General features: G+C 40.3%; 1 protein-coding gene across 11 annotated transcripts in view; it reads right to left on the reverse strand.

Annotated features, from left to right (window-relative positions):
• Positions 1-25109, reverse strand: part of herc1 (HECT and RLD domain containing E3 ubiquitin protein ligase family member 1) — a 99245-nt gene that overhangs the window by 56947 nt on the left and 17189 nt on the right. For 6 of the 11 annotated variants that reach the window (XM_086024808.1, XM_086024807.1, XM_086024806.1 and 3 more), the window contains exons 8-26: positions 24766-24893; positions 22951-23095; positions 22534-22705; positions 21519-21653; positions 21074-21239; positions 18723-18848; positions 18237-18458; positions 17855-18007; positions 13699-13831; positions 10409-10600; positions 9228-9452; positions 8920-9093; positions 7214-7328; positions 7009-7129; positions 6627-6798; positions 3990-4332; positions 3002-3122; positions 2138-2189; positions 1652-1717 (exon numbers count right to left, since the gene is read on the reverse strand). In XM_086024808.1, coding sequence (XP_085880934.1) covers positions 1652-1717; positions 2138-2189; positions 3002-3122; positions 3990-4332; positions 6627-6798; positions 7009-7129; positions 7214-7328; positions 8920-9093; positions 9228-9452; positions 10409-10600; positions 13699-13831; positions 17855-18007; positions 18237-18458; positions 18723-18848; positions 21074-21239; positions 21519-21653; positions 22534-22705; positions 22951-23095; positions 24766-24893 — 2961 coding nt within the window. Of the gene's footprint in view, positions 1-1651; positions 1718-2137; positions 2190-3001; positions 3123-3989; positions 4333-6626; positions 6799-7008; positions 7130-7213; positions 7329-8919; positions 9094-9227; positions 9453-10408; positions 10601-13698; positions 13832-17854; positions 18008-18236; positions 18459-18722; positions 18849-18940; positions 19065-21073; positions 21240-21518; positions 21654-22533; positions 22706-22950; positions 23096-24765; positions 24894-25109 lie in introns of those variants that run through there. The other 5 variants (XM_086024811.1, XM_086024814.1, XM_086024813.1 and 2 more) reach the window with 2 other exon arrangements.

Below are 25109 nucleotides of genomic sequence, written 5' to 3' on the forward strand. Positions count from 1 at the left end.
AAAACGAGTGGATTTTACCACCTAAAGGGGAAATCAACTCAAACACATTACATGTTTCCAGCGGACCCACTAGTTGAAACAGCATTCTGAGTAATATTGCGTTCGTGGAATATGAGTTAAAGGGGAAGTCAACCCAAACATATTTTGTTCAAGAATATGTTCCCAGCAGCCCCACTAGTTGAAACAGGGCATTCTGATAATACTGCTCACAATGACCATTCACGGATTACCTGTTTTGTGAATCTGAGCCGTGATTGGTCGTTGTGAGCAGCTGTAATGTCATTTTCAGTCGACAGAAAACAAAATGGCTGCCCCCAGAGATGGCTAAAAATGAGTGCATTTTGCTGCTTAACTTATATTCCACAAACACAAAACTAATCAGAATGCCGCGTTTCAACTAGTGGGCCTGCTGAGAACATATTCTTGAAAAAATAGGGTCGACTTCCGCTTTAAGCAGCAAATCCATCCATTTTTGACCATCTCAAGGTTCGGCCATTTTATCACTTCTGGACTGAAAATGACATCACAACTGCTCAGGGCTCAGGTAATGACCAATCACAGCTCAGCTTCAGAAAACAGGTGAGCTATGATTGGTCGTTGCCTGAGCCCTGAGCAGTTGTGATGTCATTTTCAGTCGACAAGTGACAAAATGGCTGGCCCCAGTAATGGCTAAAAGCGGGTGGATTACTCTTATTCCATAAACGCAATATTTATTAGAAAGCCTTGTTTCAACTCTAGGCTTGCATATAACATTCTTGAAAAAAATATGTTTGGGTTGACTTCCCCTTCAAACCCAAACATATTCTATGCGCCTTCACTAGTCTAAAAATGGCATTCTGAATAATATTGTGTTCGTGGAATTAAGCGGCAAAATCCACTCGTTTTTAGCCCTCTCGGGGGTGGCCATTTTGCCACTTGTTGCCGACTGAAAGTGGCATCACAGTTGCTCATGTCTCAGGTAACAACCAATCACGGCTCACCTGTTTTCTGAAGCTGAGTCATGATTGGTCATTATCTGAGCCCTAAGCAACTGTGATGTCATTTTCAGTCGATAGCAAGTGGCAAAATGGACAAAAACTGAGATGGACAAAAATGGGTGAATTATACACATATTCCACAAATGCAACATTAATCAGAATGCCATGTTTCGACTAGTGGGCCTGCACAGAACATATTACTGGACAGAACATTTTAGGGTTGACTTCCACTTTAAAGTTACACACAAAAAAAACTGACCTGTTTTGTCAGCCACTGCTTGTTGCAAACAAAGTTCTTATTACAGAAAAATGTTTTGCAATTACATCTTGAGTTAGAATTATAATGGGCTTTCAGTCAATTCAGTCACACCATTTTTCTAACTTCAAGGAACTCATAGTGCTTTAATACTGTCTTCTCATTCACCTACTGACGATCCAGCATCAGCAGCAACCAGGTTCAGTATCTTGCTCAAGGACAATTTGACATGGTCACAAAGGCACAGGATCGAACCCACAACCTTCAGGTTGAGAGACAACCACTCTACCACCAGAGCCATGCCACCCATATTACCACTAATACCGAAATTAATACAAGTCCATAAGTGAAAGAGTTAAATGAATGGGAGGCGCATTACAGAGATGGAGAATCAAGCTAATTAGACAAAGAAACATGCCATCGTTTACGTGCTTGCAGCTCCTCTTGCGCTTGGGACTCAATTGCCCCAAAAGTAGCAAATAAACTATCCATGCAGGGATCAAAAGACAGAGAGACAAGAGTAACTTGGGATGGACACATAATGCTAGCTTGCAAAAAGAGATCCTTTTACAAAGTCATTAATGTATCAAATGTTGCCATTTTTATGCATCCCATTTGGTATGACTTGTTCAGACGTGAACTAGAAAAGTTAGGATTTATATTAGGTTTAATATAGTTAGGCTAGTTTAATACTGGCCAGCAGCAGGCATACTGTACAGTGGCAACTGCTGGAGCAATGCCTATAAAACATCATATTGGATACTGACTCTTTTGAGGCTGAATGCTATCTGAGACTGGTAGCATCGGGCAAAAAGTTAAGAAGATTTGTTGGCAAGCAAGGGGAGTTGACAGCATAGTGCTGGGTAAAACAAACATTTACTATACATTAAAGACTTATCTTTACCTCTCTTTTTGTGAGAGAATGCCAAATCCAGGTCAACATTTCTCCTTCCACTCTGAAAGAAGGAAAAAAAAAAAACATTGTATAAACGGTGCAAAGGTTTCCCCATTTTCAGACATGTTACAGACCAAACCAGCAACTGAATTATATTGAACTAATGTGTGTGTGATTTACACAGCCGGGCATTTGACTAAAAATTTAGCGTCTGTTATTCGTCATCCGTCTGCAGTATAGGTGCCCTTCTGTCGTCATTTGCCTTATTTTCGGGGGTAGGGCGTTGGGGGGGGATCTAGTGCCAGTCTATCGGCCTGTCCGCCTCTGATTTTAAACGGGCTTCTGTCAGCCATTCAGACTGCCAACTTCGATGGAAGCCTGTTCACAGCCTGATTCCTCAATCAAATCTGTCCCCCAAGCAACAACATCTCACTATTGTTCCTCGCGGCGGCCATCAAAGCCTCGCCGCAAAAATAGACTAAAGGCGGACTACAGACGAAAGACAAATTAAATACATGGGATTCTGACTATGCTTAGTCCCTCTATTTTAAAATTTTACCCATCATAGGCAGATAGACGGAATGCCCAGCTCTGTTTTTTCATACACTGTAAATTTCAATTATTGTCCTGTTTGTTAATAAAGGGATGGAACTTAAAACATGTTTTTTAATGTGATTCATCGATTAATAGATCAAATAAATTGACACTGATTATTGCACGCTGGCTGTTGAGAATCAGCCATGTTAAGTGTAAAGATACTTGAAATATAAAAGATATTTCAATTTTCACACAAACATAAGAGATTAAGTATTAGAACCACAATATATTAGTATTATGTACATAATCTATGTATGACATCTGAGTGTGAAGTACCAGATTATATCCCTCTTCATCAGATTCAGGTTGGGAGAGGTCAGACTCGCTCCTGGATTTCATCAATCTGTAGCTCGGACTGCTTTGCACTGAGCGGCTCTCAGCACTCAGACTCTCGCTCCTGGGAAAATAAAAACAGCTCTACCGTAAATACATTTTGAAGAAAACAACAGAGTCTTGTAACAAATGTTACTGGTTTGGGGAAAGTACTAGTAAGAGATTGCTCAAGGTGTTGCGCTTGGTTTTACTTCAAAGGATATCTGATGCTCAAGGTTGCTAGTTAAGGGCCAATTAGTACAAAGTACATGCAGCTTGGTGTATGTTTACAAGACATCACAACATTATCGATTATATAACACAAGTTTCAGACAACTGTGAATTATACTAATGTATGCTTGTGGCTAGTTTCTTTGTGCTTTGTTTGGTATTAGTTGTCTGATTTCCTTACAGGAACCATGCTCTTTAAAATCAAAAACAATTCAAATGGTGACCAGTCTGATAAAGACAGTGATCTGAAATGTTGGAGAATTAATAGAAAAAAATACAATAAACAAACATCTGGAGCTTCTCTGAGTGCAGTACCTTTTTTGATGCTTGTCACCCCTATCAGAACTAGAGTCCTATGGTTTTCAATCATATCTGATCTCTGTAACTAGGGTCGAAAGTCACATGTCTTTCCTTCAAGCTTAAAAAGACAGCTAATAACCGCTGCTCTGGCAATGTACAGTATTTGTATGCAAATAGTATGTACTGCAATTTGATGATTGCATTTCCTACATCTGTGAGTGGGTTATGACAATGTAAAACTCAATTTTATCAAGTTGTGTTATTTTCATTAACAGCCTAGTTTAAAAGGTTTACTGCTCACTCAACTTGCTTGATTTACAATTGAGGTTAGATTTGGTGGTAAGTTGCTTTGGTAATGGTTTTGTCAATGACTGTTTTTCAAGCTTCTGTTATTCCGCCCATGCTACTGACTGCATCTAACCTTGTCATGAAGCTTAGACAATCTTGTGTTCCAGCAGTAGTTTGTCCCTCTTCTTGGTTCTGCTTGGTCAGTTCACCCAATACAGGGCTAACCCCCAATATTAGCAGGGCACAGCGGTGAATCACAGAGTTACAAGCTGCTGTGTACAAGTCCTGGCCTTCAGGGAGAATCGTACTGCCCCTTCTTCCCTCTTGAGACAGAATCGTATCCTCCTCTCCTCCTCCACTGGTTCCTGTTCCTCCGCTCCTGGATACCAAGCTGGAGCCAAGGCCTAAGCTGACAGCCCTCTCTCGGTCCCGACTACGTGCTACATCTCGTGCTGAGAGAAAACACTGAAAGATTTCTGTGTGAGACATGCACATAGACACATTAAAGTAGGTTGCAGGAAAAGTAGCAGACACCCTAATACACAATTTAAGGCAACTCATGCTCAGAATGAAAACATGCTTGAACATTTCAGTCCAATGGTTTGTAGCCCCATATGTGTCGAACTTTTCATTACCATATGACAACAGCCACATGAGCAGGATCATATATGATAACACTCCACATAGTTGTGGTAAATTATGGCTGTGTGACATGGCTATAAGCAGGGGTGCACATCATTTTTTTCATGCAGTACACGCATGAGTACGAGGAGATTGTCTTTGGTACTCACTAGTGGTCCAACTGATCACAAAAGTCACGGTTCGGATCGGTCATGAATTTTGAGTCACGAATCGGATAGTTTTTTTATATGAGAAAAAAAAAAAAAAGCTAAATAGAACTTTGTCTTCATTTATTTTATAAACCAGCGGTTTGTTCGTCCACTTTCATCCAGTCCCCTCTAAAAGTATTGGAACAGCAAGGTCAATTCCTTTTTTTTTTGTATACTGAAGACATTTGGGTTTCAGGTCAAAAGATGAATGAGACAAAATTCTGAATTTCAGTTTTTATTTCACAGTATTTACATCTAGATGTGATAAACAACTCAGGACACATGGTATTTCTACTTGCTCAGGTGTTGTCTTTTAGATCGAGTGCTGAAACATTAGATAGTGCTTGTTCTTGGCTGTGGGGTTCAACCGAAACTGAAAACTGCATTTGCTGTTAAGCAAACAACACAAGAGCTGTTAATGGCAGAAAATCAAAAGCATTTTGAAGCTGAGAGAAAATGGAAAAGTGATTAGAGCGATTGGAATGTCCTGGAAAAGGAAGAAACTACTGTTGTACTGCGCACAGAGAGACAACACTCAGTGACATCACTGCCAATCTTCACAGGCCAGGAGTGAATGTATCACAAGCCATTGTTCGAAAAAGACTTCAAAAGAAGAATTATACCGGCCATACTACAAGATGCAAACCACTCATTTCCAACAATAGAACATATTGTTGGAAAGAAAATGTTGGGGTTGACTTCCCTTTAATAATGTCTGTTGCACTACTTTTGCTCACTTGAAAGGTGGGTGGCTTCAAACAAAAGGTGCTATGTCCTGAGTTTGTTGACACATCTAGATGGAAATGCCATGAAATAAAGGTTGTACTTCTGAATCGTTGGCTCATATTAATCTTATGACCTGCAACCCAAATGTCTTCAGTATACAACAAAAACAAAACAACTGGTGTTGCCTTTCTAATACTTTTGGAGGGGACTGTATACAAATAAGGGCGGCACGGTGGTCGACTGGTTAGCACGTCCGTCTCACAGTTCAGATGTCCTGGCCTCCCTGTGTGGAGTTTGCATGTTCTCCCCGAGCCTGCGTGGGTTTTCTCCGGGTACTCCGGTTTCCTCCCACATTCCAATTCATCATTCAGCGAGAGAAGCTTTTACCAAAACTACACATTTTTAATCCCTCACACTGTGTGAAGAACCTTGGCGTCATTTTTGACTCTGAGCTCAGTTTTATTCCTCATATTAAAAATGTAACCAAGATTGGTTTTTATCACCTTAAGAATATCGCCAGAGTCCGCCCGTTTCTCTCTCAGGCTAACACGGAAGTGCTGATACATGCCTTTATTTCCTGTCGTTTAGATTACTGTAATGCCCTGCTCTCTGGCCTCCCGAAAAAGAGCATTTCACCACTGCAACTACTGCAGAATTCAGCCGCTCGGGTGCTGACGAGAACCAGAGGGCGGGAGCACATTACGCCAGTTTTGAAATTGCTGCATTGGCTCCCTGTGTGTTTCAGGATCGATTTTAAAGTACTTTTATTAGTTTATAAATGTGTTAATGGTCTTGGGCCATCTTATTTATCTGATTTGCTTTTATCATACCAGCCCTCGCGGATCCTGAGGTCCTCTGGCGCCGGCCTTTTATTTATTCCAAGGGTGAGGACCAAAATGCATGGCGAGGCTGCATTCAGCCGTTTTGGTCCTCACCTTTGGAATAGCCTGCCAGAGGATGTCAGGTCTGCAGAGACTGTTGATATTTTTAAGAGGAAGCTCAAGACACACCTTTTTAGTTTGGCTTTCAACAACTTTTAAATAATTTATCTTTTCTTTTGATTGAAGATAATTCTATGTTTTGCTTTGAATGTTTTAAAGCACTTTGAGTTGCATTTTTATGTATGAAAAGTGCTATATAAATAAAATGTGATTGATTGATTGATTGATTTTGTATTTCATTTTAATGTCATTCCAAATATGTGCTGATCTTACTTCCAGCTGTCATGACCTCATGTTCCCGGTCTTCCTCATCATCATCTTGCTCCTGATGGCCCTCTTCTCTCTCACGGTCAGCTCTCTCTTCCAATTCAGCCTCCTCATCGATGGTGCGGGTAAACGAATGTTCTTGTGGATCCATGTCTAAAGAGTCCTGATTGTCTGAAATCTTACCAGATGGACAATATAACATGTTTGTTTTAAATGGTTTTTGTATGACGATAACACAGTGAACTTTCAGAAAGAAAATAAAAGACTATCTACCCTAATTAGGGTAAGCATAAGGATAACTGACAATGAGAAAACATGTCATTTCAGAGCTCCTACCAAAGAAATACACACAAAAACATCCACGTGTGTCTGTGTAATGGCAACTTACTCTCCTCTCCCGAGATGAAGATCGCGTCTGAATGAAGTCCATATTCTTACATGCTAGCAGCCGATTTCGTACCATATAAACACTGCGATAAATCTCTGCCAAGGACTTAGATGGCTGGTCTCTATAGGAAAGACAAAATGTGAAATTTGGACAATTCAAACTATATTCAATTTGGGCTTCTTTTTTAAAAAAAATTATGTATTACCTTCCCTCTCCATGTGCTTGTTTGAGCAACCCAGTGTGCTTCAATAAGGCTGCTAAAACAAACCTGGATACAGTATCTAATAGGGACTCGTTATTAAGAGAGGCGCTGTCCCAATCTGCAAAATATTGCATAACAGTCATCACATTATCATACATTTTTTCAGGACATTTCCTTGTAGTTATAGCCTAATCATTGTGTTTACGGAAGTCTGTATGGTCCAGTGTGTAGGGCAGGGGTGGGCAATACCGGTCCTCGAGGGCCGGTATCCTACATGTTTTATATGTCACCCTACTGCAACCCACCTAATTCAAATGATCAGGATCCTTATCCAGCTTCTGCAGACCTTACTGATTATATGATTATATAAATCAGGTGTGTTGCAGCAGGGAGAGATGGAAAACAGCCATGACATCGGCCCTCAAGGATTGGAATGCCCACCCTTGGTGTAGGGGCTCATCTTTTTATCATCTCATATTGATAGAGAAGCAATGAGGGAGGAGGTAGAAATATTTTGGGGAAATGAGGCAAAGCTTTTCGATCTGCTCATTTCATGGAGACGTCTACTAAAGATGACGTCGCGTCATTCCCACGCGTAATAGATGTGTGGCTAAATTGACATACAACATTGTTTACACATTGTTTAAATACTTGCTTTAATATTAGGTAGTTGTTCTGCTTCAAACCCATAGTTTGGTGAAATATTTTGCACTTTATAAGTAATGCAAAATAAATCTCAAGAGGGAGAAAGAGGATATTGATGTTGATTATTTTATGACCACAATGTTTCACATTTTATTGGCTTTGCAAATAATTTCCAAAAAATAATTCTTACTTCTTTATTACATTAATTTACTTTATAACCGGTCATTTTAGGTTGCCTTTTAATGCTCGCAGAAAAACAACTTTCAAGCCGCGGAATCAAGAACTGCTCTCTGCAGAATCAGGATTGTTCTCCGTGAAATAAACACTTTTTCTCTGCGGATTCCTGGGGAGAGTAGTGTTTATGAGGAGTAGTAGCCAGCCAAAGCTCATTGTTAGCTAACTAGGAGCTGCCGCCTAAGTAACACCGATCTCGCCCCAACCTGTCGACTACACGCACGTTTGTAACGTAAGCAGCCTAGCAAAGCTTTTTGGGACCGTCTCCGCTGTTCAATTATAGGAAAAATTAAAAAAAAAAAAAAAAAAGAAATCTGTGATTCTCAGTTATGCTATTCTTTGTGTTGAGATGAAGGAAAAAAAAAATCAAATTCAGACTCGGAACCCGCTATGCGAAACAGTCTATTTCAGGCCTTGTGTAGTTTGAAGGAGTACTCACATGCCTTGAGGTATCCTATTTATCAATTATATATATGCAGGTAGTGTAGTATTTCTTAATTGACACAGACTGTTGGATTTAATTTTGCACCATAAGACTAAAATGTGATGACTACGTATCGTGATTCACTTCCATGGGTTATTGCTCAGTCTGCCATCTGTGGCTGCTGTGTGGAACAAGCATGGTAAGTAAAAACGCTTGACCATCACTCAAGCTTTCACTGCCGTTCTTATTATTCACTGTTTGCTTCAAATGACGAGTGATGAGAGACACGATAGTAAAACAATAACACGATAAAACAACAACGATGGAGTTCATGGTATGTATATCATATCGCCCAGTTCTACCCATTACTTTAGGAAGGTGACGATATGCCTGATTTAAGACTGACCTTTGCTGATGGCATAGTCTTGCATGCTGATCCAGAGGCTATTGGCAGGTTCTTTGGAGGAGCCTAAAGCCAAATCTACCAGGACACTTAAATTAGGATGCACCGTGCAGTCAAATGGCTTCTGTTCTTCATTATCTGACAGTGCAGCCTCCAGCAACGAGCTGATAGAAGCATCTTAAAAAATAACAGTGATTGGAAAAAAACATCATCACATTAACATGTCTGTTATAAAATACTTAATGTAGCAATACAGCTCTGAGAAAAAGGACGGTTAGAAGTCAAGAAGAATAACGTAAATGTCTCTTTACCCAGTTGTGGGATGTCCATCTCCAAACCATTGCTGAAAAGAGGGGTTTTGAGCCAGTAACCAGTATCCTGCTCCTCCAGAGAGGCAGGGGCGCCCTGCAGCATCCCACCAAGACAACGACCTACCAGCAAGGCTACTGTCCTCTCCAAGTCAACAAGCCACACCCAGGACAGCGCTGGCTGCGGAAGAGACATTCCTGAACCTGGCTCCGCGAAGTCTGACATACCTAGGAAGTTGGAGGAGGCAGTATTTTGCTGAATGAAAAAATTACACTAAAATGTCTGACAGGGTCATTGATGCTTGTCATGCAGAACCAACATTTGTTTTAGTTTTTAGCTTTTAGCCATGTTAATATGCTAATTCCTCACCAAAAACACCCCTGAAGTGGTGTTTTCCTCCATTCACCTATCTCGGAGCATTCCTGCTCATTCCTGCTCTCTAAACACCAGCCCCGTCCAGTCCAAGAAAATGACTGGATCCTCAATCTTCCATGTAGAAAATTGAGGAGCCACAACCTATGGCTCTTTGCCTTTGCGTGGTTGGCCACCCCTGCACTATACTTAGTTTCTTCGTAATTCTTTCATATTAATTTTCATGTAAGCCATGGTCATGCTCTCTTGCCAGGTCAAGTCCTCTCGCGTAGTTTTTTAGGCTGCTCCGATAGCTAGCTGGCAGTCGACGTGAGGACATATACATCAAAAATAATAATAATAATAAAAGATCCAGTCGTGACTGTTATGCTCTTTATCTATTTTTCATTCACATTTCCTACAATAATCATAATAATCATTAGTGGAAGACATTTGCTCCCGTAAAGTACTGATAGGACATACTTGTGACGAGGCTTCAGCTTGTTCAGTGCAAGTTTACTTAAAAAGCACCAAAGCTGAGTTATTACCTCGAGTAATAGGCGTCCGCCTCAGCCCTATTTGATACAACAGATTCAGAGTCTGTCAGGAGCGCGTGATCACATGATCGTGTTGTCTGGAAACGCAATATCAAACAACGATCAATCGTGAGCCGTTCTCCCAGACACCCCAGAGGCCACCATGAGTGATCTTGTGCTGTGTCCACCCAGGACTTGTTACTGATAGTGCAGTCTACATTTAAGTTTTAAGCCTACCATACACATTACAATATAGGTTTGATCATATGAAACAATGAACTGGTTAAATTTCGTACCATGAAGAGGCCATTGCAGCTCCTGGTCCTCCAGAGGGAAGGCAGCAGGCAACAGCCTGTTTAGCCGGTCCAGAGGAGGGAACAAGTCAAGAAGGTGGCTTAACAAAGGCCTCGCCACAGATACAGGAAGAAGCAGCAATGAGTTGGTGATCTGACACAGCATACTGCCTGCCGCTGATACAAAGATCACATCTGGAAATGACAGAGACGTGTTGAAACCATTTCAGAAAAATCCTAGTGATGGAATTTTAAGAAAATTACAGAACATTTAAGGGCTATAAAAAGTAGAGCCAAAGGTTAATAGGACGACTCTATGACTTGGAGTTTGTGAAATGGCCAACAGACTAAATTGAACTTGCTTTGCAAATGTCATACCAATTCAAGAAAAATGTACACATCATACTCTGACGTAGACAGACAAAACACAACAGAAGCAAATCAATAAAAAATGTAAACACCTTGATATAGAAAGGCAGCTAAAGTATTTCATGATGAATGTGCAAAACAAAAAACCTTTGTGTAAGGAAGATAAAGGAGGGAGCAATACCAATGTACTTTAAGGTACATACCTTTATTTTATGTTCTATGCACCCTCATGAGTCTAAACATGGCATACTCATGTTAAGTTTGTGGGAAATGAATTAGGCAGTAAAATCCACCCATTTTTATTCATCTCTCGGGGCGGGCATTTTACCACTTTCTGTCGACTGAAAATGACATCGCCGTGCCTAAGCTTGCGAATGTCACATGACCAAACCCAGAAATCAGGTGAGCTGTGATTGGTCGTTACCTGAGCAGTCAGGTGTCAAACTCAAGACTGGCCTGCCATATCATTTCATGTGGCCCGCAAAAGCAAATTATGTGTGTCAACTTCCATGATCCTTGCTAAAATCTGTACCAAAATTTGTAATTGTCATGTGTAATAGGGGTGCCTACTAATAAACAAGTCATTTATTTAAGCATTTATTTATTTGGCTCATTGTTTTTCTCTCGTCTCTCCCACTGGCTGTATGCCTTGTCTGCGATGCGCATGTGCAGAAGTGGTAAATAGTCTGTGATGTAAACAAAAGCATTGTGGCTAATAAAGTGCCATGGCTAACTGATGTTAGTAATAGAGTCCGAAAGTTCGACACATTTCACCAAAAGTACTTAATATGATGCAAACCTGCCTTTCATAGCGGTGTGTCAGTGACAAACGAGCATCTTAAGAGGAAGCATGTTGTGGCTGATGGCCGATTTCATTTTTGACATAGGGACAGTTGTATCTGGAAGCTAGCTGTAGTTAGCAAATACAGGTTATTGTTTATGTTTGATGTAACTGATTAATATTGCGTTTGTGGAATATGAGTTAAGCAGCAAAATCCACCCCTTTTTAGCCATCTCGGGGGTGGCCATTTTATCACTTCTGTTGACTTAAAATGACATCACAACTGCTCAGGGATCAGATAACGACCAATCACGGCTCACCTGTTTTCTGAAGCTAAGTCATGATTGGTCGTTATCTGAGCCCTGAGCAACTATGATAGCAAAATGTCCCCTGAGATGGACAAAAACAAGGAGGATATTACTACTTAACTCATATTCCACAAACGCAATATTAATCAGAATGTCGTGTTTCGACTATTGGGCCTGCATAGAACAAATTATTGTATTTGGTTCCATTTTGAAATGCACTAAATAATTACAGCTACAAAATTTAAGGCCAAAGTATCGCCATCAATTTAAGGTGCTCCCTCATTTATAAACCTGTTATGAATGCTGGGACAAGCTGCAAAGTTGAGTAATCAAAGTTGGGCCGGTGCGAATGATGCGTTTGGAGCGGTGGGATGTGGAGCGAAGCACCAGAAATTCGCTCCATTCGGCTCGTGTAAAACAAGTCAAATTTTTGCCATTTCGCCTCGCGGTAGCCAATCAGCATCGGGCATACTAAGTCACACACAGCCACACAGCGTCCTGTTCACTCGGCGGCCAGCAATATTGATAGCATTAGCATAGTGTGCAAAAAAGTTGGCTTGTTTTATACGCGCCGAATGGAGCGAATGTGCGGATTGTTTTTGCTTCAAATCTGCTTGAGGCTGCCTATCAGGAGCTACTGTCCGGACCAAGCGTTACTGGCTGATTCCATTCAGTGCAAGTCATCAGAGTAAGGTAATTACAACACATTTTTTTGTTGTATTGTGCTGTATAGCTTGATGCAGTCATGCAAGGTACACCAGCATATACAGTTCATATAAAAATAATTCTCAATATATTTATAAATAATGTGTTTTGCATTTTTAGTAGGTGGTAGATAATTTTGACTCGGTCATGTCATAAGTAGCTCTCAGGCTGAAAAAGTGTGGGCACCCCTGTCCTATCCCAATGAGGGGTAAACGGTTCGCGTAGGTAGAAAATGCGTGTTCACGTCAGGGTTCGTTCAATGTCACAAATGTTTCGCCAAATGGTCGGCAGACATTTGCCAGACGTTCGCCTGTACTTTTCTTATCGCAAGGAAATTTTTAACACATTTTTAAATCACTAAAACTGTTGGCGGGCATCTGGCGAACGTTTTACGAACATTAGAGACACTCAACGAATGCAACATTTGCTGCCTTAGTAAACACTCGCAGCTGTTCACCCACTCAGTGGGATAAGTGCTTTCAAGAATTCAAGCTGCAAGCTATGATGGTTATTGTATGAGCAGCTGCATGTTGGTGCGATATGCTGTGAATTAAATACGATCCGATTGGTCGACTACTCACGCCTACATTTTGGTGATTAGTTGACCAGCAAAATAATCGTTTTTGGCAGCCCCAGTGAATAAATAATGTTGACATTTTACAATTTTTTACATTTTACAAGAATTTTTTCTTAACCTTTTTACAGTAACTTGAACAATATTTCAACAAACTAGTATCCTTGAAGTCTGATTTCAAAACTAATAAATCATCAATTTGTTGCGTATATGTAATAATAATATGCGACGATTAAACATTTATTCTGTTTCACCGTCAACAACAGCCCAATGAGGGAAGCTGTAACTACAAAGTGGCACAAAAATGAGCATGACACCCCTGCCTTAGGGCATTGTGATGCCATTTCAGTCGACAGCAAGTGGCAAAACGGCTGCTCCATGAGATGAATTTTAAAAAAACAAAACACTGCTTAATTCATATCCCACAAATGTGATATTAATCAGAATGCCGTGTTTATACTAGAGGGGCATATTAGAACATATTATTCTAAAAACAAATTTTTACTTGACTTTCCCTCTAACCTTGTTGTAAAAATGATTGATTACTCATTCGCACCTTGTAGCTTCTCGCGTACACTGCCATTCCAGGAACTCTCTTTAATCAAAGCAGCTGAACGGGAGAAGATGTCTGTGGCGTGAGGTAGGAGGAGTTGCAAATGCTTATGGAGCAGAGAAACACTGCTGGAGTTCTGGAGAAAACAAAATGCATATAGAGTTAGTGATGCATTTATGGCACCAGCTGTCAGCAGCACTATTTAAATGTCTTCACAGCCCAAAAAGCCTCAACCTGTGTAAAGTAGGTGTTGAACAACTTCAGAACTGTTATAGTCAGTGCTAATACATTAATAGTGATGTCAAAATTAAGGGTGACAAAACAGTGCATTAATTGCGATCAATTAATTACAGTCACAATTAAAGCGTTATTTTTCTTAAATCATTTTAATCCAATTTTTAATCTCTAACTTTACTGTTTCTATATGATGATGAGATCCGTTTTGATGCGTGGGGCTTGTGTAGGTGTGAAAACAATGGTCGGTGTCACAGACACCATGATGGCACAAATGACAAAGGCACAGTGATATGCCTTCTTTCTAAGAAGGATTTTGCTTACAAAAGAAGCAGTTCAAGCCTACCACATAAATGCAAAGAAACCAGCCGCGACTAAAGCTACAGCTAATGATAACAACGCTGGACGCAAGACGCTAATGTAGCAAGCCATTGCAAAGCTCTTTGCTAAAATAAACTGGAGAACAGCCCGCATATGAGCAAGTCTGCGACCGACCGGCTGATGAATGTTCTTGCAAAGCGAATGGCGATGAACTGCAGGCCGATCAACACAGTTGAAGACAAGGGATTAACTGAGGTGTTGCGAACAGCGTCCAATGACCCATCATACAAACCACCGTACAGGACTGCAATGATGACTAAAACCAGCAAGATGTATGACAGTGAAAAGAAAAGCAAACTTGACGTTTTGGTGGGGGATTCGGACAAATGATCACTAGACCTTAAATGGCAACCATGGTTATTTGGGGGTGACTGGACACTTTATTGATGGTGAGGAACGTCAACTCTTTTTACAATGATCGTCGTGAAAACAGAAACCAGGGACTTGGTAGATAAATGCACCAAACAGTTCGTCAAGGTTGCAAATGACTGGGAAATTGAAAAAAAGATATACACTATAAATACAGATACATAAATACAGGCGGTGGGGGAGTTTTCTCATCATTTTTAAAGTGAAAGTTAACGCAAACATTTTTTTTCAAGAATATGTTCTATTCAAGCCCACTAGTCGAAACAGAGCATTCTGATGAATATTGCATCTGTGGAATAAGTGTTAATCCACTCGTTTTTAGCCATCTCTGGGGACGGCCATTTTGTTTTCTGTCGACTGAAAATGACATCACAACTGCTCACATCAACCAATCACGGGTCAGCCGTGATTGGTCGTTGTGAGCAGTTGTGATGTCATTTTCAGTCGACAGAAGACAAAATGGCCGCCCCCAGAGCGCCCCCAGAGATGGCTAAAAACGAGTGCATTTTGCTGCTTAATGTATATACCACGAACACAAAATTAATCATTCTGTGTTTCAACTAGTGGGCCTGCTGGAAACATATTCTTGAAAAAAATATGTTTGGGTTGACTTCTCCTTTAAAGTGAGATTAAAAATAGATTAATTATATTATCAGTCAATTCAGGGTGTGCCCCGCCTGCTGCCCGAAGCTGCTGGGATAGGCTCCAGCACGCCCCGCAACCCTTGTGAGGATAAGCGGTATCGATAATGGATGGATAATTGTATTATATATTAATCATATTATAATTATAATTGTATAATTATAGTATATTATAATAGTGGGTGGATTTTGGAAAAACTGCACAGTAATAGGAGTCCAAACTTTACAGGTATGAAGGTAAATCCTTCCATAAAGACAAATGCTAATTTTTGTTAGCCCATCAATGGGGTTTTCCATTGACTGCTAGCAATAAGATGGCAAAGTTTCTAAAATGAAGTATGTGTTGAATCTAAATGTACACTGTGTGTAATTCTTTTTTTGTGTGCATTTAATTTTACAGTGAACATTTTAAAGCACGCTCAGCGAGCACAGAATAAAAAACGTCCGACATCATATGCGTCGAAGTAACACAAGGGCATTCAAGTGTACGATCACAACACTTGCATACATATACCACACTGTTCAGCACATTCATAATTTTTCTTGTATTATGTTTTCATGATCAGGAGAATTCAAAATCGAAATCAAGATTACATTTCGATTAATTTCCCAGGGCTAGTACAAATGCCCGCATAAAAATATATCTGAGTAAAGGTGACTATTTCCTTTGGCCAGGATACTGTAAATACAAAATATTAGTACTCTGCTGCTATTCACTACAGGTCAGCGAGGGGTCCAATTCTCACAAGAACTCAAACAAATGCCTGTCAAAATGTCAGCTATTAAAAAACTATTGGGGAAATTTATGAGATAGAGGGTCGTTTTAATTCCTTAAATAATGATGAAAATGAGCGCACGGAAGTAAAAATTAGGGGAAAAAAAAGGTGACCAAGTTGATCACAAAAACTGAAACAAATTTTTTGCCCCGGGTGACTGCGGGCACCATCGTTCGCCATCCACATCGACATATCCAGGCCATAGAAACACACATTCTACTGTATGTAAACAACTCATGATCTTTACATGATCTTTAGTCTATTAGTACCCCCTATTGGTAGAAACTTGACACTGCAGTCAGTGAGATTTTAATTATGCACGTCAGGTGTCGCCACTGTAATATGCTTGGCATAGTTTTTACACCGGATGCCCTTCCTGATGCATCCCACTCACTTATATCTGGGTTTGGGACAGGTAGTGGCTGGGAACTGGGGTGTAGCCAACCCACTAAGACTATGTCATTCGTGTGTGGGGTTTGTACCAAGGTCCTCTGTGTCAAAGGCAGCAATCCATCACATTGCTCAGCTGGAAGAAAATGTGTTTCTACTCTACCATCACTAGTCGGAATATAGTTAGACTAGCATCACAAAGTGGAATGTACTGCTAGGCAGTGATGTGCAGTGGGGTTCATGACTGATGAGGCACTATTGCAGTGGAGTCAGAAATAAAAATATAACCCAAAATAGAACGTCAGCCTATATTTCAATTTTGACCTTTATCGGAACATGTTTCAAATAAGGTCTAAATTGAATTGTTGAATAAATGTGTACTGCTTTAGATTGTTTCAATCAATTCCACACTGTTCAACAATGTGATGGCAAGAAAAACATTGAATAGAAAGTCAAGTTCATTATTGGGTTGTTGTTATTTTTTGCTGATATTTTTTTTTAAATTGAAAGAACAAAACATTTGGTCTTCCTTTTATATTTAATGTTATAAAAATCCCCCACTGTAAAATTATGTAGGTGTCTGGTATCATACCTTCATGTCTGATATTATTAACAAACCAATCCGTGTCAAAATCAGTAAAGAATTTCACGAGTTATGATGAATTAATTGGAACCAAACACAGTTACCTCAATACAAAGGAATGGAAGAGATCGCTGTAGACTCCCTGTTCAAGATGGAGGCTAAGTCTGCACATCCTCAACCAGCCAAGGATTGCTCTAGTGGTTATGTTTGTCTATTCTATGCACTGCACCATTCGAGCACAACACTGCCCCATTTTGGCAGCGGCAATGTACTTTCTTATGGCCACGTGCACTTTCAGTCGGTTTTCTGGCCGATCAGAAAGACTAAATATGCCAGATACATTCATGTAATATAGCAGACAGACTGCTGAATGTCAGCATGGGCAGTACATTATTTGTGGTAAAACATGATTATTGTCAATTATTGGTTGTGGGGAATATCCTTCACGGCGGGGGAGGTGGTAGCCGATTACTCGACTATTTGATGGAAGAGTCATGAGGATAATCAATTCAGAAATATATAACGATAATAAGAGCCCTAATAACAATCAACATTCCTTCAAATGATAACAGTGTTGCCTATAAAGGAGTCAACTCCACAGAAATTTCCTCCACATCACCAAAGTATTGGAGAAAACCTCAACCAATCGGACCTGGTTAGCTACCCTGTGTTTGCTACTTGTGATGTGAATGTTTGTGTTTAAACATTTTACATTAGTGGTTGATTTCATTGTAATAATTGTGTAATAATTATGTTGAAGAAAAAGAAAACTTAAGTATTCATACCTCAGTCACGTGGTTGACATGGCAGTAGGCTAATAGTTGTTTCTGCAATGAGCAAAGGAGTTGGTGGAGGTGAGCTGGTTGGCTGCTGTCAGAGGAGGACATGCCCTGCTGCAACTTGTCACTGTTTTTCTCCAGCTCACCAAAAGCCTGATCCTGCACAGTAAACATATAATCACAAAAGGGACTTTGTGTTTGTTTCAGGTAGGAAAGATACCTTGGGCCATAATTCAAACAATTATATGTGAGAAAAGTGCAAATGTGTGATGACTTATAGCGGCTTGACTTTGATTCCTTTTGGGTGAACTATCGTTATTGTATTTCCGATATGCGAGTTGCAGTAATCCAGCTATGCAAAACATAGCCCACCATCTCCAGTACTCACAGTATAAAAACCAAGATTCCTCAGTAGTGTCTTCATGAGGATCTCTGCGAGATGGGTATCAGGGTGGCCAGCTGTGGCACTGTGGTTTGGGTCTGGGGCCACTGTGAATCCCAGGCCACAGCTAAGCGCCTCAGGACCATCAGCAGGAGAGCTATAACCCAGGAGTGAGGCCACATGCGTGTGGTCCTGGAGACTGGTCAGGATGATGTCAAGCTGCATTCTCTGTGGCAATTGAGATACGTCGTTAAGACCTATGACCAACATTAATATTGTACAAAAATGATTTTATCCTAATAACGATAATAAGGATCGTTTATCATATTCTTGCTTTATTTTACTAATGACTTCCATTTTATGCATGATGATGCAAATGTTTTTCCTGTCGAGACACATTTAGGAGAAGCAAAAACGGACACAGTCCTGGTTTCCAATCCAATCCTCATAAACAAGTTATACGCCATCTGTGCATTCGGCAGCATCGGGTACCTGTCCTTTGGACAGACTCTCCCATCTGTCAGGGCCCTGAGGCAGCAAGGAATGAAGAAGCTCCATCCTCTCTCTCAGTGGAGGCAGCAGCATGGTTGCTCCCACTGAAAGTGTCTCAATCACTGCCTGATAAGGAAAAACACTCATGAATAGTTATCCAATATAACAATGATTAAAACCTGTTGCACTAAGTAGACAGCATAGTTGACTTCAAGTACCTCCGACAGCCCATTTCAAGGTATTGATGGGGAAACGGAGCGACATTGTAGCGTTTGACAAAAATCTGGTGTTCCCATCTTCGTGTCTAGTCTTGTATTCGCCAAAACAGCACAGCCAAAATTCCCCTGGTTAATTTTACTGCAAGTCACCATGTTAGGAACCGATGTGACGTCACATCGTTGACTGGGCCTTCCCTTGCAACTACCAGTGGTTATTGAGTGATATGCCAGATCGTTGTTGCTGTCGTTGCTAAAACAGAGTATTCTGAGGAAAGTCAAGAAGAAATGGGCCAACAGCGATGTATATTTGAGCCAGAAAGGTCTCCAGATTCAGAACACAGTCATGAAACAATACCTTCAAGTCAACTTTTACATTCCCATTGAGTGCGACATGTACTTCATGTAACTGTGTTTCAAATGACTCTTGCCTATGGATGTATATTTGTCTTGTCTCATTTTTTTTCCTCCATAGCTGACCGTAGTAAGCCGTCGTAGAAAAGGTTTCCCCAAACTTTAAAAAAAAAACAAAAAAAAGTCCACTGCTACAGTGGCTGCGAGCGAGTGCTTCAGTGCCACCCATTATCTCATCCATTGCATTCGACAGCGAGATACCCCGGGATCTGCCCGGCAGGCTGGACGGCAGTGAACGTGGAATCCAGACGTGAATATTTATTTATTTATTAAAATGGAAAGGATGTAACCTGACCCGCATCAGACAGGCTTCCGCCTTCTATACAGCGGCTGATGCGCTGCTCACCCTGCGCACAGTCCTCATCTGACAGAGTCGCACCTCCCTACAATGTTTTTCCATCAATTGTTTTTACTTTTTTAATGCCTCTGGGTATCATGTTTAATGCATTTTAATACCATTTAAGGCCTTAATTTTCATAAAATCCATGTCATGACTTTTAATGCTTTTTAATAACCTACCCTGTAGTAGCCAATAAGTGTTTTCTTTTATATACAGGCATTTGGGGAATTATGTATTTTGTGTATTGATTTGGGGATTACGTATATTGTTTTGTATTTGTTAATTTATTAACATGCGGCAATATTGTGTTTGAGTACAAAATATTTACTTTCTATCCTGTTTAAATATTTGCTCCTATTTGAATTGCTTTGTTACGGTGCATTTGATAAGCGCTGAGAGCTGTATTAGAGCGAGGCCATTTATGTCAGAAGAAGTAAGCAAAACGGGCAGCCATCAAGTGACGGAGAGATGGATCTTTCGTCAGTATTGACGGAACGCCCACCTCTGAAAAATGGCAAGACAGACTCAGATTTATCCAAATCTGACCAAGACAAAGCCACGCCAAATTGGAGACACAGCCTCACCAAGACGGTTTTCAACAGCTAGTACTGTATGTCTGCGCAATTAGCTGCCATGGCATCTCGGACAGTTAGGTCCTGTAAGCTATGAGCTTGCTTTAATACAACCAGTGTAACTAAAATACATTTGGATGCATTTTTTCTTAATAAACCATAAATATACTGTATATATTTCCTTCTGAGCAGCACAGGTACACTTTAAAAATAACATCTGATGCCAGCCACCTCAAGCATCTTCAATCAAATATCATTAGTACAGTTGTTGAATTGTAGAAAAGTCTGGGAGAACCGTGTTTAACCTTTAAGCAAATAAATATTTCTCTCTATAGTCTTCCACTATACCTTGAACAATAATTACCGTAGTGTTTGAAGACGGACCAATAAATGCGACAGCACGTTGTCAAAAATCTCTACATTTGAATTGGACTGGCACTATGGCTTCAACTTCTAAAATGAATGTAGCCAGTCACTGCATGGTGACTACAAAACAAAAGCACAATGATGGTCTTTCTAAATATGCAGAAATAACTCAATTTGACGTCAAAGCAATAAATACCTGAAAAGTTAAAATTTTTTAGATCGGAATAATTTAATCCTGTAAAATTTGTTGAAAACAATCTTTGGAGAACTGGCTGATGCAGGCCTGACATTTAGAAGTATATATTTGACCTTGATAAACAGTACCGTGGAAAATAATTGAAATTTTAAATTGTACCTGACCCTTGCTACATTGGATGTCTTGGCTCCCATCATTCTATACAGTCATTTTGGTCTCTAATATGTAATGTTTCGATCATATATTACCTCTTGAATCTCATCTGGCACAGAAGAGTCCATCAGTCTGAAGAGCAGATTCCTCAGTGGTCTGGCTTGCCGACCTAAGATACTTGTTGCTACTCCCCCGGCAAGTGCCAGAGCCAGATGATTGGATAAAAGCCGAAGGCACAGCTTAAGAAAGTTATGATGCTCCCTGAAAACACATGATTTTTTTCAGAGGCGCGGCATGGTATTCAAAATCAGTTTTCCCCATTTGTCATTTTTCCTTTAGCTGCAAATCACGGTTCACTCAATATAACTGTAAAATAGAGCATGTTCGAGCCATGCTCCTTATTTTGTTAAAGAGATAGCATGTGTAAGGCAGGTGAAAAACTCACACAGAAAAAGTCTAAGTCTAGAAGGGGTAGCCTTCCTATAAGAGTACTGTCATGATGTCATCATACTATTACTTTGTGAAGTTAGACATATTTACCTAGACGAAGGGAAGGGGAGAGGAGGAACTTCACTGTTGATACCATCGCAATAGCGGTCAAGGAAAGAGCGTAAGTGGGAGAAGGTGCTTTCCTCGAGGTCAACACAATAGGGTCTGTGCCAGGCTACCACTTGTCTAGAGTACAAAAAACATTTTTTTGGTCCTAAATGTCAAGTGGAGAGAGTCAGCACATGCAAATGAAGCCCAAAAGAGGGCCAAGTGCAATAAACCACAAACTGACAGGTCAGCAACTTCATACAATTCAATTAACCCATTAAGGCCTAAAGCGCCTGGCTCAACAGCTCCCCAAAACCTAAGGTCGTCTTTGGAATTACCCTTGTAAACCTGGAGTTTTCCCAGAAATTCAACACCTACAAAATAATTAATATCTCAGCCCATGTAGTCAAAAGAAACATAATTCCAAAAGAATTTAAGAGCTTAGGCGTGTGGCTTTCACAACAGACCCGAGTTTATTCATCTTTACTGTTTCAATCGAAGAGGTAAAAATAAAGTGTCGGTGCAAGAGAAGCACTACTTTTAGATTTAAAAAATAAAAAAAATCGAGTTGTAATTACATCCTCTTTTCTGTTACAAAGACATCGATATTGTCATTATCTACAAACATATATCTTAACCGTTCGACTAGTTCTACTGGTTCAAAATCCACAATCGCGTCGTCAATATCACTGCTGTTATTCCTTTCAGAGCTCCCGCGATCAACGGCGTCCGCCATTACTGCTCGAAAAAATCCCGGACATCCTCCGACGACTCACGACACAGTCACATGTCTATTCTGATGCATTTCATTAGTTAAGAGACTGAGAATTAAATAATACATAGAAAATGATGTATACGCTCTCCCGGCTTTAAGGGTAGGAAGACGCAATAGCACTACCGGTGGCACGGTAGAAACGCGGTTATGCGCTCCCGTCCTTAATGGGTTAAAGAAGAGAGACCTCAGGTATTGCCATGAGCACTTATAACATCAAAGTCAATCCATATATTGATAGCTGACCTGTCTCTGGGAAGGGCTGTCCAGGCCAGACTATGGGAAGTCCCTGCTGAAATCTGCTGTACAGTCACCCCATCCAAGCCTACTATCTTTTTCGGCTTTGTGATTGGTCCTGTGGAGTTTCCCTGCCCACACTGGCCCATGGAGTTGTTTCCCCATGCATATACTTCATTGTCTAAAGATGTTAGTTTAGATGAAGAGCAGAAAAAAAGTTTAATTTCCAGAGAATGTACTGCACTACAATGAGTTAATTTCATAGCATTTAAGTTCATTCAAAGGGGAGGAGTATCTTATTGTGGTCTTTGGATTTTGTATTGCACAAATTCTTCTTAATATTTAGTGTATGGCTGCTGCTTGGTTACCATTGACATGCATTTTAAGATGGCAAAGGAGTCAATGGGCGGGAAAGAAAAAACATACCATGCGACAGGGCCAGACAGTGGCTGTCCCCTATAGAGATGTCCACCACTCTGGTTGTAGCCAGCTCCTCAATAAGTTTAGGTCTAAGTGCTGTTGCCTCAGAAGATCCGCAACCCAAGCAAGCGCCACAACCCCAAGCATACACCTACATTGACAAAAAGGAACATGAACAGATTACTCCTACTTATACAGTTCAGTGAAAAGCATTGACCCTCTTCCCAAATTCTTGCTTTTTTGCATAGTTTTTCCACTTGATTAAGATAATCAAAGAAATAGTCAGACAAACTTAATCCAAGATAACATAAAATGCAGTATTTGAATGCTGATTATTAAAGGAAAAAAAAACAGTTCAAAGCTACCTGGCGCTGTGTTACTGTGAAGAGGTACTTGCCCCCTAATCATAACTGGTCGGGTCACCTTCAGCACCAACAACTGAAATCAAGCATTTTTTTTGGTGAATGGCAATTAGTCTTTCGCATCTCTAGGGAGACATTTTGGCCCACGCTTCCTTATAAAATTGCTTTAATTCAGCAACAATGGAAAGTTTTTGCGCCTTTTTAAGGTCATGCCACGGCATTTCAATAGGATTCAAGTCTGGACTTTGACTGACCACTCCAAAAACATCTTTTTTTTTTTTTTTAACGCCACTCAGAAGTTCACTTGCTAGTGTCTTTTGGATCGTTGAACTGCTGCGAAACCCAAGTGTGCTGCAGCTTAAGGTCATAAACTGATGGCCGAACACTCGCCTTCAGGATTTTTTGGTAAAGAGTAGAATTCATGGTTCTATCAATCTCAGCAAGTCATTGAGGGCTTAAACTAGCAAAGTAGCCCCGACTACCACTGCGCCACCATGTTTGAATGCTCGTATGATGTTGTTTTTCGAAAATGCTGTGTTACATTTACGCCAGATGTAACGAGACACACACCTTCCAAAAAGTTGAACTATTAGTTCTTGGTCCATAAAATATTCTCACAAACGTCTTGTAAATGATATGTTCAGATATTTTTTGCAAAAGTAAGACGAGCCTTTATTTTATTTTTGGTCAGCAGTGGTTTTTGCCTTTCAACTCTGTCATGGATGTCATTTTTGCCCAGTCACTTCTTTATTGTTGATTCATGTAGGAGGGGGAGTACCTTTTCCATACAGGGCCAGAAAGCTTTGAAGAGATTGTTTTGTCCTTAAGGCTACTCCTCACTGAATGAGGGTGAAGCTATTGTGTCCGCACCTAGCGAATGTTGTTTTTTCATCAAGATTTGTTCAAGGTCGCAAACGGTCGCAAAGACATCGTTCACCAACAACTTGTTCTCAAACTGTTTTTCTTGTCGCAAACAAATTTTGAACATGTTCAACATATGATGGCGGCAAGAAAAACTGTTTGCAACCATTAAAACTGTTTGGAAATGTCTGGCGAATGTCTTTGCGTCTCTTTGCAACTGTTTGCAACATTGAACGAAGGCTGACAAAAAAAATAAATAACATTCACTACATGCGCACACGCTGGCAAATTTTCGCCGCTCAGTGAGATACGTACGGGCTTTAGTAAATCAACCAGACCTTTATAGTGAGAGTCCTTTATGTGGCAATAGCTGCCATTTTTGTGCATTACAATATCAATACTGCAATCTTACAAACCTCCACAAAGTTCTGTGGAAATCAGTTGAGTACATTTTGAGCACAGCTATTAACTTACAAACAAATCAGAAATATAACCTCTTTCCCAATACTTAGCTATTTGTTGCTGTGAAAAAAATAAACATTCTAAACACAGGCTAGTTTGATCAAGAACCTATTACCCCATTGCATGTCCACATTACCTGTCCAGTTGAAGTTAAGGCAAGAGACGACTGGCTTCCAGCACACACTTTTCTGATGAACATCCCTTGTAGGGCTTCCACCACTTTTGGTTTGTAAACACGATTAGTATCACCATGACCAAGTTTCCCTGCCAAACAACAATTTTGTTTCATATGGCACTTTTTAGAAAATTCATTCTGAGTGAGTCTAAGATTGTAATCAGCCACAAAGCATTTGTTGAGAACAAACTTGAAATGAATACAATGAAAAAAAATGCAGTACAGATTATGTTCATACTACATACAAGGTTTGTTTGAATATGCACGTATGAAACCAGACTAAAAAGATTTCGATTTTCAGTACA

This window comes from Filicampus tigris, chromosome 3 (genome assembly GCF_054856515.1).
Source record: "Filicampus tigris isolate MCC_2025a chromosome 3, RoL_Ftig_1.0, whole genome shotgun sequence".
NCBI lineage: Eukaryota > Metazoa > Chordata > Actinopteri > Syngnathiformes > Syngnathidae > Filicampus > Filicampus tigris.